We start from the raw sequence: 14,806 nt of genomic DNA on the forward strand, positions 1-14,806 counted from the left end.
GTCCTGAGGGGTTCTGGGGGGTCCAGGGTGGTCTTGGGCGGTTCTGGGGGGTCTCGAGGGGTCTTGGGGGGTGTCCTGAGGAGGTTTTGGGTGGGTCCTGCGGGGGTTCTGAGGGGTTTTGGGGGGGGTCCTGGGGGGCTCTTGGGGGGTCTCGGGGTCGGAGGGAGGCGCGGGAGAGCGCGGGACCCCCCGAGGGTCGCCCCAGAGCCCCATCCCAGTTGCTCCCAGTCGCTCCCAGTTGCTCCAGCACGCAGCATTCCAACTCTCCCAGTTCCCCTCACGCCGGGGGTAGCGCTCTCCCAGTACCCCCCAGTGCCCCCCAGTATCCCCCAATCCCCCCCAGTCCCCTCCCAGTCCCCCCCAGTATCCCCCAGTCCCCTCCCAATCCCCTCCCAGTCCCCCCCAGTATCCCCCAGTCCCCCCCAGTATCCCCCAGTCCCCCCCAGTACCGGAACTGGGGCTCAGGAAGCGCCGCTCCCTTATCGGGGTGTGCAGAACCCGGGGGGGAGGTGGGGAAATTTGGGGGGGTCCGGGGGGGCTTTGGGGTCCCCAACCCCCAAAATTGTCCTGAAGGAGACCCCTGGGACCCCCAGACCCCTCCCAGCCCCAAACTGGGACTCCCAAAACCCTCCCAGACCCCCCAAACTGGGACCCCCAGATCCCCTCCCAGCCCCCCAAAACCCCCCCAAAAGGGACCCTCAGCACTTGGGGACCCCCCCCAGCTCCATTTTGGGGGGGGGTCTCCGGTGCTGACCCCTCCCCAAATTCCCTCCCCAGTTTTGGGGTCCCACCATGAGCAGCTCCCTGGACCTGGACCGAGCCCCCACCCTGGACGAGCTCCTGAGGGGCTGCGTCGATGCCTTCGGTGGGGGGGGACCCCCAAATTTGGGGGGTCCGGGGGGGTGAACACCCCGATTTTGGGGGGTCTTGGGGGGGTGACACCCCGATTTTGGGGGGTCTTGGGGGGGGTGACACCCCGATTTTGGGGGGTCCTGGGGGGGACACCCCGATTTTGGGGGAGGGGGGGACCACAGCAATTTTGGGAGGGGCCACCCCGAATTTGGGGGTCTGGGGGGGGGGACACCCCGATTTTGGGGGGTCTTGGGGGGTGAACACCCCGATTTTGGGGGGTCTTGGGGGGGGGGGACACCGCGAATTTGGGGGTGCCGGGGGTTTCGGGACCCCTCGGATTTGGGGGAGGTTCCTGAAGTTTTGGGGGTTCTTGGGTTTGTGGGGGGAAGGTTTGGGGGGCACTGGGGAGGGGTTTGGGGGGATTGGGGGGCATTTGGGAGGGGATTTGGGGGGGATTTTGGGGGATTTGGGGAGATTTTGGGGGGATTTCGAGGGGGGAATTTTAAGGGGGATTTGGGGTTTTGGGGGTGGGAATTTGGGGGGATTGGGGAGGGGGGCTTGGAGGGGATTTGGGGGGATTGGGGGATTTGGGGGGACCTCTGGGGGGGGGCATTGGGGGATTTGGGGGTTTGGGGGAGATTTGGGGGCAAAAATTTGGGGGGGGGTTTGGGGGGTTCAGACCTCTGAGGTCTCCCTACAAGCTGTGAAGCCCCAGAGGGGGAGGGATTGATATTTTGGGGAGATTTTGGGGGTCTCAAGGAGGGTTTTTTTGGGGGGGGTCTCTCTCTGTATTTTTGGGGTGACCCCCTCGCCCCCTCCCCAGACGCTCAGGGCAAGGTTCGGGACCCCCAACTCGTGCGGCTCTTCCTGGCCACGCACCCCTGGTACCTGCCCCAGGCCGAGGTGGCCTCAAAGCTGCTGACCCTGTATCCTTGGGGACCCCCCAAAACCCCTCGGGACCCCCCAAAACCACCCAGGACCCCCAGATCCTCCGGGACCCCCCCCAAAACTTCCTGGGATTCCCCCCAAATCCCACCCCTGGTACCCGCCCCAGGCTGAGGAGGCCCCCAAGCTGCTGACCCTGTATCCTTGGGGACCCTCCCGAGAACCCCCCAAACCCCCCCGGGATCCCCCAAAACTCCCTGGGACCCCCAAATCCCCCGGGACCCCCCAAAACTTCCTGGGATCCCCCCAAAATCCCATCCCCGGTACCGGCCCCAGGTAAAAGGAGGCTCAAAACTGCCGAGGTTTTCTCCTTGGGGACCCCCCAAAAAAAACCCCCAGGACCCCCCCAGAACACCCCGAGACCCCCCCGGGACACCCCAAAACCACCCGGGACCCCCAAATCCTCCGGGAACCCCCAAAACTCCCTGGGATTCCCGCAGGTCAAGGGGGGGGCTGGAAAAATGCCGAGGTTTTCTCCATGGGGACCCCCCAAAAAAAACCCCCCCAGGACCCCCCCAGAACACCCCCAAAATCCTCCAGGACTCCCCAAAACCCCCCGGGACGCCCCAAAATCCCCTGAGACCCCCCCCAAGAACACCCCAAATTCCCAGGGACCCCCCCCCCCCCCCAAAAATCCCTTCCATTGACCCCTTGGGACCCCCTGAACTTTTGGGGACTCCCCCAACGCTTCAGATCCTCCCTCCCCCAAATCCCCCCCAAAATCCCAGGGGCCCCCCCAAACCCCAGGGCCCCCCCAAACCCCGCGCAGGCTCCTTGACCCCCCCCAGGCTGCAGGAGTCGGGGGGCTCGGCCGAGGGTCCCTCCCTGCGCCTCAAAATCGGACACCTGGTGCGGTGAGTGACCCCAAAACCGTCCTGGGACCCCAAAATTCCCCCTGGGACCCCCTAAACTGCCCCAGGGACCCCAAAATTGACTCCGGGGGACCCCAAAACCGCCCCTGGGACCCCAAAACCGCCCAGGGACCCCACAACGCCCCCAGACCCCAAAACCACCCGGGACCCCCCAAACCCTTCCTGGGCACCCCTTGGGGACCCCCAGACTCTCTTAAGGACCCCCAGACCCCTTTAGGGACCCCCCAAATCTCCAGGGACCCCCCAAACCCTTCCCGGGGACCCCTTGGGGACCCCCGCGAGTTTCGGGGTCCCCCCTGAGCCCCCCATTTCTCCCCCTTTCCCCAGGTACTGGGTCCGGGCGTTCCCGCGGGAGCTCTCGGGGGACCCCCAAGTTTTGGGGCGGCTGCGGGAATTGGGGGCGGCGCTGGGGGGGGACCCCCAAAAAACCCCCCTGGGGCTGGAGAGCCTGTAGGTGAAATTGGGGGGGGGGGGTCAGAGATTTGGGGGGGTTCGGGGGGGTTTTGGGGGGTCCAGGAGGTGAAATGGGGGGGGTGACGGTGTTGGGGGGGGGGTCTAGGGGGATTTTGGGGGGCACGGGGTAAAATGGGGGGGTCATGGGCTTTTGGGGGGGCTCATAGATTTTGGGGGGTCCAGGGGGTGAAATGAGGGGGCTCGGGGGGATTTTGGGGGGGTCACGGGGGGCTTTGGAGGGGCTCGGGGATTTGGGGGGACATGGGGGGATTTTGGGGGTTGGAATGGGGGGCACGGGGTTTTGGGGGGCTCGGGGGGATTTCAGAGGATCCGGGGGGATTTTGGGGGGTTCACGGAGCTGGGGGGCACGGGGGGTTTTGGGGGGGTCCGGGAGGTGGAATGGGGGGGTTTGGGGGGATTTGGGGGGTCACGGAGTTGGGGAGGGGTCACGGGGTTTGGGGGGGCCCAGAGATTTGGGGGGTCCGGGGGGTGGAATGGGGGGCTCACGGAGTGGGGCGGGGGTCTTGGGGGGGGATTTTTTGGGGGTCTTGAGGGGGGCACAGGGACTTGGGGGGGGTCCCAGCCATGTCCCCACCCGCACAGCCCCGAGGAAGGTGACGCTGAGGCCGAAGGTGACGATGACGAGGCCGGAGGCGACAATGGGGGTGTCCCCGTGGTGGGGGGGGGTCCCCACGGGGGGGTCGGGGTCGCGGCCCCCCCCCCGCGCGCGGTTCTCGATGCTCCTGGAGCCGCTGGAGCCGCCGGAGCTGGCGCTGCTGCTGACACACCTGGAGCACCGCGGGTACGGGGGCATCAGGGTGAGTGACACACCTGGGGACACACCTGGGGACATCAGGGACACTGGGGACATCAGGGACATTGGGGACATTGGGGACACACCTGGGGCACTGCGGGTACGGGGGCATCAGGGTGAGTGACACACCTGGGGACACACCTGGGGACATCAGGGACACTGGGGACATCAGGGACACTGGGGACATCAGGGACATTGGGGACATTGGGGACACACCTGGGGCACCGCGGGTACGGGGGCATCAGGGTGAGTGACACACCTGGGGACACACCTGGGGACACTGGGGACATCAGGGACACTGGGGACACTGGGGACACTGGGGACACACCTGGGGACATTGGGGACATATGGGGACACACCTGGGGACACCTGTCCCCAATCTCCCCGATGTCCCCCATGTCCCCACTGTCTCCCATGTCTCCAATGTCCTCAAATGTCCCCTCTGTTCCCCAATATCCCTGCTGTCCCCAATCCCCCAATGTTCCCCAATGTCCCCAATGTCTCCAATGTCCCCAAATCCCCCAATGTCCCAGCTGTCCCGCTGTCCCCACTGTCCCCAATGCCTCGATGTCCCCAATGTCCTGATGTCCCCACTGTCCCCATGTCCCAAATCCCCCCACTGTCCCCAATCCCCCAATGTCCCTGATGTCCCCCACTGTCCCCAATGTCCCCGCTGTCCAACACTGTCCCCGCTGTCCCCAGTGTCCCCAATCCCCCAGTCTCCCTGATGTCCCCAATCTCCCCACTGTCCACAGTGTCCCCAATATCCCTCAATGCCCCCCAATGTCCCCAATCCCCCCAATGTCCCCAATCCCTCACTATCCCCAAATGTCCCCGCTGTCCCCAATGTCCCCAATCTCCCTGATGTCGCAATATCCCCAAATGTCCCCACTGTCCCCGCTGTCCCCAATGTCCCTCAATGTCCCCCCGCTGTCCCCGCTGTCCCCAATATCCCCAAATGTCCCCGCTGTCCCCAATGTCCCTCAATGTTCCCCCGCTGTCCCCAATGTCCCTCAATGTCCCCAGTCTCTCCAATCTCCTCAATGTCCCCCAATGTCCCCGCTGTCCCTGCTGACCCCAATGTCCCTCAATGTCCCCCCGCTGTCCCCAATGTCCCTCAATGTCCCCAGTCTCTCCAATCTCCTCAATGTCCCCCAATGTCCCCTCTGTCCCCGCTGTCCCTCAATGTCCCTCAATGTCCCCCCGCTGTCCCCCAATGTCCCTCAATGTCCCCCTGCTGTCCCTGCTGTCCCCAGTATCCCCAAATGTCCCCGCTGTCCCCAATGTCCCCCAATGTCCCCAATCTCTCCAATCTCCCCAATGTCCCCCAATGTCCCCTCTGTCCCCGCTGTCCCTCAATGTCCCTCAATGTCCCCCCGCTGTCCCCCAATGTCCCTCAATGTCCCCCTGCTGTCCCTGCTGTCCCCAGTATCCCCAAATGTCCCCGCTGTCTCCAATGTCCCCCAATGTCCCCAATCTCTCCAATCTCCCCAATGTCCCCCTCTGTCCCCTCTGTCCCCGCTGTCCCCAGCTCCGGGACATCCGCGTGTTCGCGGCGCTCCGCGGGCACCTCGAGCTCTCCCTCGCTCCGCCGCCTGGTGGCGCTGTCCAACGGCCTCTCGCGCTGGGTGCAGCTGCGCGTGCTGCGCCCCCTGGCGGCCACGCAGAGAGCGGCAGCGCTGGGGCAGTGCCTGCGCCTGGGCCAGGTGAGACACGGAGGGACCCCGGGAGTGGACCCCTGACCCCCGGGAGTGACCCCTGACCCCGGGAATGATCCCTGTACTGACCCCTGACCCCCAGGAATGACCCCTGACCCCGGGAATGATCCTTGTACTGACCCCTGACCCCTGGGAATGACCCCAGACCCCTGGGAATGATCCCTGTACTGACCCCTGACCCCTGGGAATGACCCCAGACCCCTGGGAATGACCCCTGACCCCCGGGAATGACCCCTGTACTGACTCCTGACCCCTGGGAATGATCCCTGACCCCCGGGAATGACCCCTGTACTGACCCCTGACCCCTGGGAATGATCCCTGACCCCTGGGAATGATCCCTGACCCATAGCGCTGGGGCAGTGCCTGCGCCTGGGGCAGGTGAGACAGGGGAGTGACCCCTAAACTGACCCCTGACCCCCGAGAACGACCCCCTGACCCCTGGGAGTGACCCCTGACCCCCGGGAATGATCCCTGACCCCCGAGAGTGACCCCTGACCAATAGCAATGACCCCCTAACCCATAGCGCTGGGGTAGTGCCTGCACCTGGGGCAGGTGCAAGTCGGGAATGACCCTGGGAATGACCCCTGACCCCGGAAATGACCCCTGAACTGGCCCCCTGACCCCTGGGAATGACCCCTGACCCTGGGAATGACCCCTGAACTGACCCCTGACCCTTGGGAATGATCCCTGACCCCCGGGAATGACCCCTGACCCCCGGGAATGATCCCTCTACTGACCCCTGACCTGACCCCTTGACCTGAACTGACCCCTGACTCACAACCCTGACCCCAAACCCTGGGGCAGTGCCCACACCTGGCCCAGGTGAGACCCCCAACCCATAAACCCAACCTGACCCCCAGACCCCAGCCCTGACCCCCAGACCCCCAAAACCATCCCACACCCCCCCCCCCCAACCCTGCCCCCGACCCCATGGACCCCCATAGCCCCGCCCCCTCAGCCACGCCCCCTCCCCCCCCAGAGCCTGCTGGAGCTCCGCAATTTCAATTCGCTCCTGGCCGTGGTCGGGGGCTCGGCCACGGCTCCATCGCGCGCCTGCGCCGGACCCTGGCCCTGCTGGAGCCCCCCCTGGTCCAGGTGCGGGTCCTGGGGGGGTCCCCAAGGGGTCCTGGGGGTCCCCAAGGGGGCACATGGGGGGTACCAAGGGGTTCTGGGGTGTCTCGGGGGTCCTGGGGCTCACGGGGGTGTGGAGAGGCATTTTGGGGAGGTATTGGGGGGTCCCCAAGGGGTCACGAGGGGTCCCAAGGGGGCATTTGTGGGTTCTGGGGTGTCCTGGGGGCGTCCTGAGGGGGTCCTGGGGGTGTTGAGGTGAATTTGTGGGGTATTGGGGGGTCCTGGTGGGGTTGCCAAGGGGGCACACGGGGGGTACAAAGGAGTTCTGGGGGCATTTGTGGCTTCTGGGTGTCCTGGGGGTGTCCTGGAGGGGTCCTGGGGGGTGTTGAGGGGCATTTGAGGGGTATTGGGGTGTCTTGGGGGTCTTCTGGGGCATGTGAGGATGTTGAGGGGCATTTGGGGGGTCCTGGGGGTGTCCTGGAGGGGTCCTGGGGTGTTGAGGAGAATTTGGGGGGTATTGGGGGGTCCTGGGGGGTATTGGGGGGTCCTGGGGGTATCACAGGAGTCACAGAAAGGTCTGGCAGGACCCATGTGGGGAATTTTGGGGGGCCCCAAAAGGGACATCGCCCCCAACTCTGCTCGTTTCTGAAACATCTCCCCTCGTCCGTGTGTCCCGCTCTGTGTCCGTGTGTCCTTTTTCCCGCCCCCGCACCCCAAATTTCCCCCCCCCCCCAGCTGTGGGCACAGCTGGCCGAGGCCGTTGGGTCTGCGGGCAATTACCGCCGGTACCGGGCGCTGCTGGGGGGCGCGGGGGGCTCGGGGGGCTTCCGGGTGCCGGCGCTCGGGGTTCACCTGCGGGACCTGGTGGCGCTCGAGGCGGCGCTGCCCGACTGGGGGGGGCCCGGGACGCCCCCACCCCAATAAACTGCGGGCCCGCTTCGCCCTGCAAGGGGCGCTGCTGGCGGGGCGGGAGCAGGGACCCCCCGGGACCCCCCCACCCGGATTTGCTGCGGCTGCTGGAGGTGAGACCCCCCAAAACCACCCCAAATCACCCAAAATCCCTCCTGAGACCCTCAAAATAACCCCAAAACCACCCCAAAATCACCCCAAAACCACCCAAAATTCCTTCCCGGGACCCCCAAAACCCTCTCCTGGACCCCCCACCCTGACCTGCTGTAGCTGCTGGAGGTGAGACCCCCAAAATAACCCAAAATCTTCCTGGGACCCCCAAACCCCCTCCTGGGACCCCTCTAAATCCCCCCGAGCCCCCCCCTGAATCCCCCAAAATTCCCCCCGGACTCCCCTCAACCACCCCCTTTCCCCGCCAAAATCCCCCAAACCCCAAAACCTGCCTGAACACCCCTTTCCCTCCCAAACCTCCCCTGGCCCCCCCCTAGACATCCCCAATCCCCCCCAAAGGCCTCTAAGCCGCAACACCCCCATCCCAAACCGCCCTAGATCCCCCCGAATCCCTCGAACCCCCCCGAATCCCCCCGAAACCCCCCGAATCCCCCCGAAATCCCGCCGAGCCCCCCCTGCAGTTCCGCCGCCGCCCCGCAGGTGTCGCTGGCGCTCGGGCCCAGCGAGGAGCAGCTGCACAGATGTCGCTGCAGCGCGAGCCCCGCGAGAGCGCCCCCGTGAGGCCGGGGCGGGAATAGGCGGAGGGAATAACGGGAACCGGGGGGGGGGGGGATGACGGGGAACGGGGGGGAATAACGGGGAGGAACAACGGGGAACGGGGCGGGGGAATAACGGGGAACGGGGGGAGAATAACGGGGAATGGGGAATAACGGGAATGGGGGGGAATAACGGGGAACGGGGGAGAATAACGGGGAACGGGGAACTGGGAGGAACAACGGGGAATGGGGAATAACGGGAACCGAGGGGGGAATGACGGGAATGGGGGGGAATAACGGGGAACGGGGGAGAGTAACGGGGAACTGGGGAGGAACAACGGGGAATGGGGCAATAACGGGAACCGAGGGGGGAATGACGGGAATGGGGGGGGAATAACGGGGGAACGGGGGGGAATAACGGGGAACGGGGAACTGGGGAGGAACAACGGGGAATGGGGAATAACGGGAACCGAGGGGGGAAAGACGGGAATGGGGGGGAATAACGGGGAACGGGGGAGAATAACGGGGAACGGGGAACTGGGGAAGGAACAACGGGGAATGGGGCAATAACGGGAACCGAGGGAGGGAATGACGGGAATGGGGGGGGGAATAACGGGGAACGGGGGGGAATAACGGGGAACTGGGGAGGAACAACGGGGAATGGGGCAATAACGGGAACCGGGGGGGGAAAAGACGGGAATGGGGGGGAATAACGGGGAACGGGGGGGGGAAATAACGGGAACTGGGGAGGAATAACGGGGACGGGGGAATAATGGGGAACGGGGGGGGGAATAACGGGGAACGGGGGGCAATAACGGGAACCGGACGCCAGGGTGGTGTGGAACGGGCATTGGGGGAATAATGGGAACGGGGAATAACGGGGAACAGGGGGGGCGGAAACGGGAATGGAGGGAATAACGGGGAACAGGAGGAATAATGGGAACGGGGCGGGAATAACGGGGAATGAAAGAGGATAACGGGAATGGGAGGGGGGGAATAACGGGGAATGGGGGGGAATGGGGAACAGGGGGGGAGCGGGCACCAGGGGGGAAACGGGCAGGGGGGGCACCGGGGTCGAGAAGGGAACGGGGGGGGGGGGGTATGGGAAATGGGGGTGGGGGTGAGTGTGGGAAAATGGGAGTGGGGAATGGGGGGGGCGAGTGTGGAAAAGGGGGGGACGAGTGTGCAAGAGGGGATGGGGGACAGCAGGGTGTAGAAGGGGGAAACGAGCATAAAATGGGCGTGAAACGGGTGTGAAATGAGTGTGAAACGGGTGTGGAATGGGGTTTGAAATGGGCGTGAAATGAGTGTGGAGTGGGTGTGAAATGGGTGTGGAACGGGCGTGAAACGGGGTGTGGAACGGGTGTGAAAACGGGTGTGGAACGGGCGTGAAACGGGTGTGAAACGGGTGTGGAACGAGTGTGAAGCTGGTGTGGAACGGGTGTAGAATGGGTGTAGCGAGTGAGGCCGAATGTGGCAAATGGGGGGCAAAGGGCGGCTGTGATTGTGCAAGGGGGGGGGTTTGAGGGGTTCTGCCCCCCCCCCCCGACGCCCCCTCCCCTCCCCCAGGCCGGGCCCCCCCCGAGCTGCCCCCGCCCTCCCCCCCGAGCGCTGGGTCCTGCCCGAGCCCCCCCGGCCCGACCCCGAGGGGCTCCGGCCCCGCCTCGAGCAGCTCGTGGAGGTGAGGGGGGGGCCGGGGGGGGTCTTGGGGGGTCGTGGGGGTGATTTTTGGGGGGGCTGGGGGGGGGTTAGGAGGGATTTGGGGAGGGGGCAATTGGAGGAATTGAGGGGTCAGGGGAGGCTGGGGGGGTTTTGGGGAGGGGTCCCTGGGGGGGTTTTGGGGTGAGGGGGGTCTGGGGCGTTCCAGGGAGGTGATTTTGGGGGGCCTGGGGGGGGTTACAGGGGATTTGGGGAGGGGGGTTATTGAAGGAATTGAGAGGTAAGGAGAGGCTGGGGGGGTTTTGGGGAGGGGTCCCTGGGGGCAGTTTTGGGGTCCCAAGGGGGGGGTTTGGGGTGGGGAGGGGTCTCGGAACGCTCCGAGGTGATTCTGGGTTATTTTCGGGGGGGGGGTCCTCAGTCCATTTTCCGGAATTTCGACGTGGACGGGGACGGGCGGATCTCGGTGGAGGAATTTGGGATCGTGCGGGAAAATTTCCCCCACCTGCCCCCGCTGGGGGAGCTGGACACGGACATGTGAGACCCCCAAACCCCCCCGGGACCCCAAAACCCCCCCAGGACACCCCAAACCCCACAGTGACCCCCAAAACCCCCCCGGGACACCCCAAATCCCCCCTGAGACCCCACGGCCCCCTAAAGACCCCTCCCCAAGGACCCCCAAAATGGGGACCCCCCCCTTTGTGACCCCCCCCCCCACTCTGTGCCCCCTCCCCAGGGACGGGGGGCTCAGCCGGGGGGAGGTCCTGGATTATTTCCTGCGCTGCAGCCAAGGACCCCCCCCGCGACCCCCCCACAATTTCCGGGGGCTGCGGGGGCTCCGCGCGGGGCCCTGCGAGAGCTGCGGGAAACTGGTGAGTGCGGGGGTGGGGGAGAGACCCCAAAATCCCACCAAAGACACCCCAAAATATCCCCAAAGACCCCCCCAGATCCCCCCAAAATATCCCCAAAGACCCCCCCAAAATATCCCCAAAGACCCCCCCAGATCCCCCAAAATATCCCCAAAGGACCCCCCCAAAATATCCCCAAAGACCCCCCCCAGATCCCCCCAAAATCCCACCAAAGACACCCCAAAATATCCCCACCCAAAACCCCCCCAAAATCCCCTCAAAGGCCCCCCAAAATATCCCCAGATTCCCCTCAAATCCCCCCAAATCTCACCAAAGACCCCCCCCCAGATACCCCAAAATCCCACCAAAATACCCTCAAGTCACCCCAAAGTCACCCCAAAATATCCTCAAACCTCCCCAGATCCCCCCAAAGTCCTACCAAAGACCCCCCCAAAATATCCCCAAAGACCCCCCAAAACCCCCCAGATCCACCCCGGCCCCCCAAAACCCCACCAAAGACCCCCAAAATATCCCCACAGACCCCCCAGATCCACCCCAAAACGCCCCCAAATCGCCCCAGATCCCCCAAATGCTTCTCAGATCCACCCAAAACCCCCCAAAATCCCCCCCAAAGTCCCCCACAGATACCCCCTAAACCCCTCCAAACCACCCCAGATCCCCCAAGGCCCCCCAGAATCCCCCAGACCCCCCAAAACCCCCCAGATCCCCCCAAAATCCCCCCACAGATACCCCTAATCCCCCCCCCAAAACTCCCCCAAATCCCTCCAAACCCCCCACAGACCCCCCCAGATCTCCCCAAAATCCCCCCAAAGACCCCCAGATCTCCCCAAAACCCCCCAAGTTCCCCCAAAACCCCCCCCAGATCCCCCCAAAGCCCCCCCAGAAGCCCCAAAATCCCCCAGCCCCCCCAGATTCCCCATCCCCACCGAGCACAGCTGTGGGGGGGGGGGGGGACATCGGGGACCCCCCTCTTGATTTGTGGGAACCCCCCCGAGTGGGAATTCGGGGGAGGGGTCCTGGACCCCCCCCGAGCCTTTTCTCCCTCCCCCTCCCAGATTTGGGGTCTGCACAAGGACGGGATGGAGTGCAGCAGTGAGTGGGGGGTCTTGGGGGGGTCCTGGGGGTTTTGGGGGGTCCTGGGGGGGTTGTGGGGGTTTTGGGGGGTCTGGGGGCTGGGAAGGGGGGAGGGTTGGGTGTGATGGGGTTTTTGGGGGGGGTTTTGGGGGGATTTTGGGGGTTTGGGGGGTTCTGGGTGCTGGGGGGTCTCTGGGTGTTGTGGGAGATTTTGGGGGGGGTCTCGATGTGAGAGAGTTTTGGGGGGGTCTCTGGGTTTTGCGGGGCATTGGGGGTCTATGGGTATGAGGGGGATTTTTGGGGGGGTCTCTGGGTGCGATTCAGTTTTTTGGGGGGGTCTCTGGGTGCGAGGGGGTTTGGGGGTTTTTGGGGGGGTCTCTGGGTGTTACGGGGGTCCTGGGGGGGGTCTCTGGATGCGATTCAGTTTTTTGGGGGGGTCTCTGGGTGCGAGGGGGTTTGGGGGGTTTTTGGGGGGGTCTCTGGGTGTTACGGGGGTCCTGGGGGGGGTCTCTGGGTGCGATTCAGTTTTTTGGGGGGGTCTCTGGGTGCGAGGGGGTTTGGGGGAGACGTTTGGGGGGTTTTTGGGGGGGTCTCTGGGTGTTACGGGGGTCCTGGGGGGGGTCTCTGGATGCGATTCAGTTTTTTGGGGGGGGGTCTCTGGGTATGAGAGGGTTTTAGGGGGTCTCTAGATGTAATAAGGTTTTTGGGGGAGGTCTCGATGTGAGGGGTTTTTGGGGGGGGTCTCTGGGTTTTGTGGGGGGTTTTTATGGGGGTCTCGATGTGAGGCGGTTTTGGGGAGGGGGTCTCTGGATATGAGGGGCTTTTGGGGGGGTGTGATGGGGTTTTGGGGGGGGTCTCGATGTGAGGGGTTTTTGGGGGATGTCTCGAGGGGTTTTGTGGGGGGTTTTTATGGGGGTCTCGATGTGAGGCGGTTTTGGGGGGGGGTCTCTGGTGTGATGGGGTTTTGGGGGGGGGTCTCGATGTGAGGCGGTTTTGGGGGCGTTTAGGAGGTTTTGGGGGGGGTCTCTGTGTGTAATGGGGTTTTCTGGGTAGGGTCTCGATGTGATGGGGTTTTGGGGGGGGGTCTCGATGCGAGGAGATTTTGGGGGGGGTCTCTCGGTCCGAGGGTCCCCCCGTGCCCCCCCAGGCTGCGGCCTGCGCTGTCACATCGCCTGTCGCGATCGGCTCCGCCCCGAGTGTCGCCGCCGGGCCCAAAGCGTCGCCGCAGCCCCCCCGGAGCCCCCAGGACCCCTCCCCAAATCCCGGGCCCCGCTCCTTCAGCCTCTCCCTGCCCTGGCCCCGCCGCGCCTCGCTGCGCCCCTCAGGTGGGGACCCCAAAAATCGGGACATACCCCCCCCCCCCCCCCGCCCAAAAGGAGGGGACCCTCAGGTGGGCGAGACCCCCAAAAATGACCCCCCCCCTCCCCCCAGACCCCCCCGAGGAGAATGAGGAGGATGAGGATGGAGTGTTTGACACCCACCTGTGACAGGTGAGCCCCCTCCCCAAATTGGGGGTCCTGGGTTGTTGGGGTCTCTCAAATTTGGGGGTTCAGACACCTGGGACCCCCCCCAAAATGCTGTTAAGGACCCTCAAATTTGGGGGTTCAGACACCTGGGACCCCCCCCCCAAATTGAAATTGGGCTCCTGGGTGTTGTGGACCCTCAAATTTGGGGGGTTCAGACACCTGTGACCCCCCCCTCCCCAAATTGGGGTCCTGGGCTTTGGGGTCTCATATTGAAACCCCTCCCCATTTCCACAGGGTTCTGAAGGCTCCGGACCACCCTGACCCCACCCCGACCCTGAGGATTTTGGGGGGGTTTTTGGGGTCCTGACCCCCCTTCCCCCCCGGTATTTTGGGGGGGTTTTGGGGGGGCTCAGCGTGGAATAAACTCCGTGTCCGTGTGTCCGGCTGTGGGGTCTCTGTGGGGTCTCTGGGGGTCTCTGTGGGCAGGACCCCCCTGGGGGTCTCTGTGGGGTCTCTGTGGAGTCTCTGGGGGTCTCTGGGGGTCTTTGTGGAGCAGGACCCCCCTGGGGGTCTCTGTGGGTTTCTGGGGGTCTTTGTGGGGTCTCTGGGGTCTCTGGGGGGTCTCTGTGGGGCAGGACCCCCCCTCGGGGTCTCTGTGGGGTCTCTGGGGGTCTTTGTGGGGTCTCTGTGGGGCAGGACCCCCTCGGGGGTCTCTATGGAATTTCTGGGGTGTCTCTGTGGGGTCTCTATGGGGTATCTGGGGGGGTCTCTGGGGGTCTCTATGGGGCAGGACCCCCCCCCCCCCCAGAATTTCTCTCCGTGGGGCAGCCGGGGGGGGGTCGCTGTGCCTGATGCGGGGGGTTTGGGGTGATGTTTTTGGGGGGCTTGGGGATATTTTTGGGGGATTTGGGGGGTTTTTTTGGGGACTCTGGCGGGATAATTTGGGGGGATTTGGGGTGATAATTTGGGGAGTGTGGAGTGATATTTTGGGGGGGTTGAGGCAATATTTTGGGGGGATTTGGGGTGATATTTTTGGGGGGGGTTGGGGCAATATTTTGGGGGGTTCGGAGAGATTTTTTGGGGGGGCATTTGGAGCAATTTTTGGGGGGGTTGGGTTGATAATTTGAGGGGCGTGGGGCGACATTTTTGGGGGTGTTCGGAGCGATTTTTGGAGGAGTCGGGGTGATATTTTTTGGGGGGGATTTGGGGTAATTTTTTGAGGGGGCTGGGGCGATTTTTTCGGGGGGTTTTGGGGTGATATTTTTGGGGGTTTGGGTAATATTTTAGGAGGGCTTCGGGTGATATTTCGGGGAGGTTTCGGGGATGTTTTTAGGGGGTTTGGGGCGATATTTTGGAGGGGGTTTGGGATGATAATTTGGGGGGGGGTTGGGGCAATATTT

At 64.3% G+C, this 14,806-nt stretch overlaps 1 protein-coding gene across 1 annotated transcript; it reads left to right on the top strand.

Annotated features, from left to right (window-relative positions):
• The first annotated feature begins 792 nt into the window (after nucleotides 1-792).
• LOC131570022 (RAS guanyl-releasing protein 2-like) lies at nucleotides 793-13,427 on the top strand. Its single transcript, XM_058822356.1, is given in 22 exon segments — nucleotides 793-865; nucleotides 1,676-1,778; nucleotides 2,586-2,651; nucleotides 2,997-3,119; nucleotides 3,726-3,834; nucleotides 3,836-3,940; nucleotides 5,468-5,491; nucleotides 5,493-5,642; nucleotides 6,634-6,682; nucleotides 6,685-6,749; nucleotides 7,461-7,619; nucleotides 7,621-7,716; nucleotides 7,718-7,747; nucleotides 8,286-8,322; nucleotides 8,325-8,367; nucleotides 9,911-10,022; nucleotides 10,419-10,534; nucleotides 10,734-10,869; nucleotides 11,922-11,958; nucleotides 13,088-13,206; nucleotides 13,208-13,265; nucleotides 13,372-13,427. Coding segments are annotated over 22 exon segments (1,866 nt in total).
• The last annotated feature ends 1,379 nt before the right edge of the window (nucleotides 13,428-14,806 follow it).

Source organism: Ammospiza caudacuta, chromosome 32 (assembly GCF_027887145.1).
Source record: "Ammospiza caudacuta isolate bAmmCau1 chromosome 32, bAmmCau1.pri, whole genome shotgun sequence".
NCBI lineage: Eukaryota > Metazoa > Chordata > Aves > Passeriformes > Passerellidae > Ammospiza > Ammospiza caudacuta.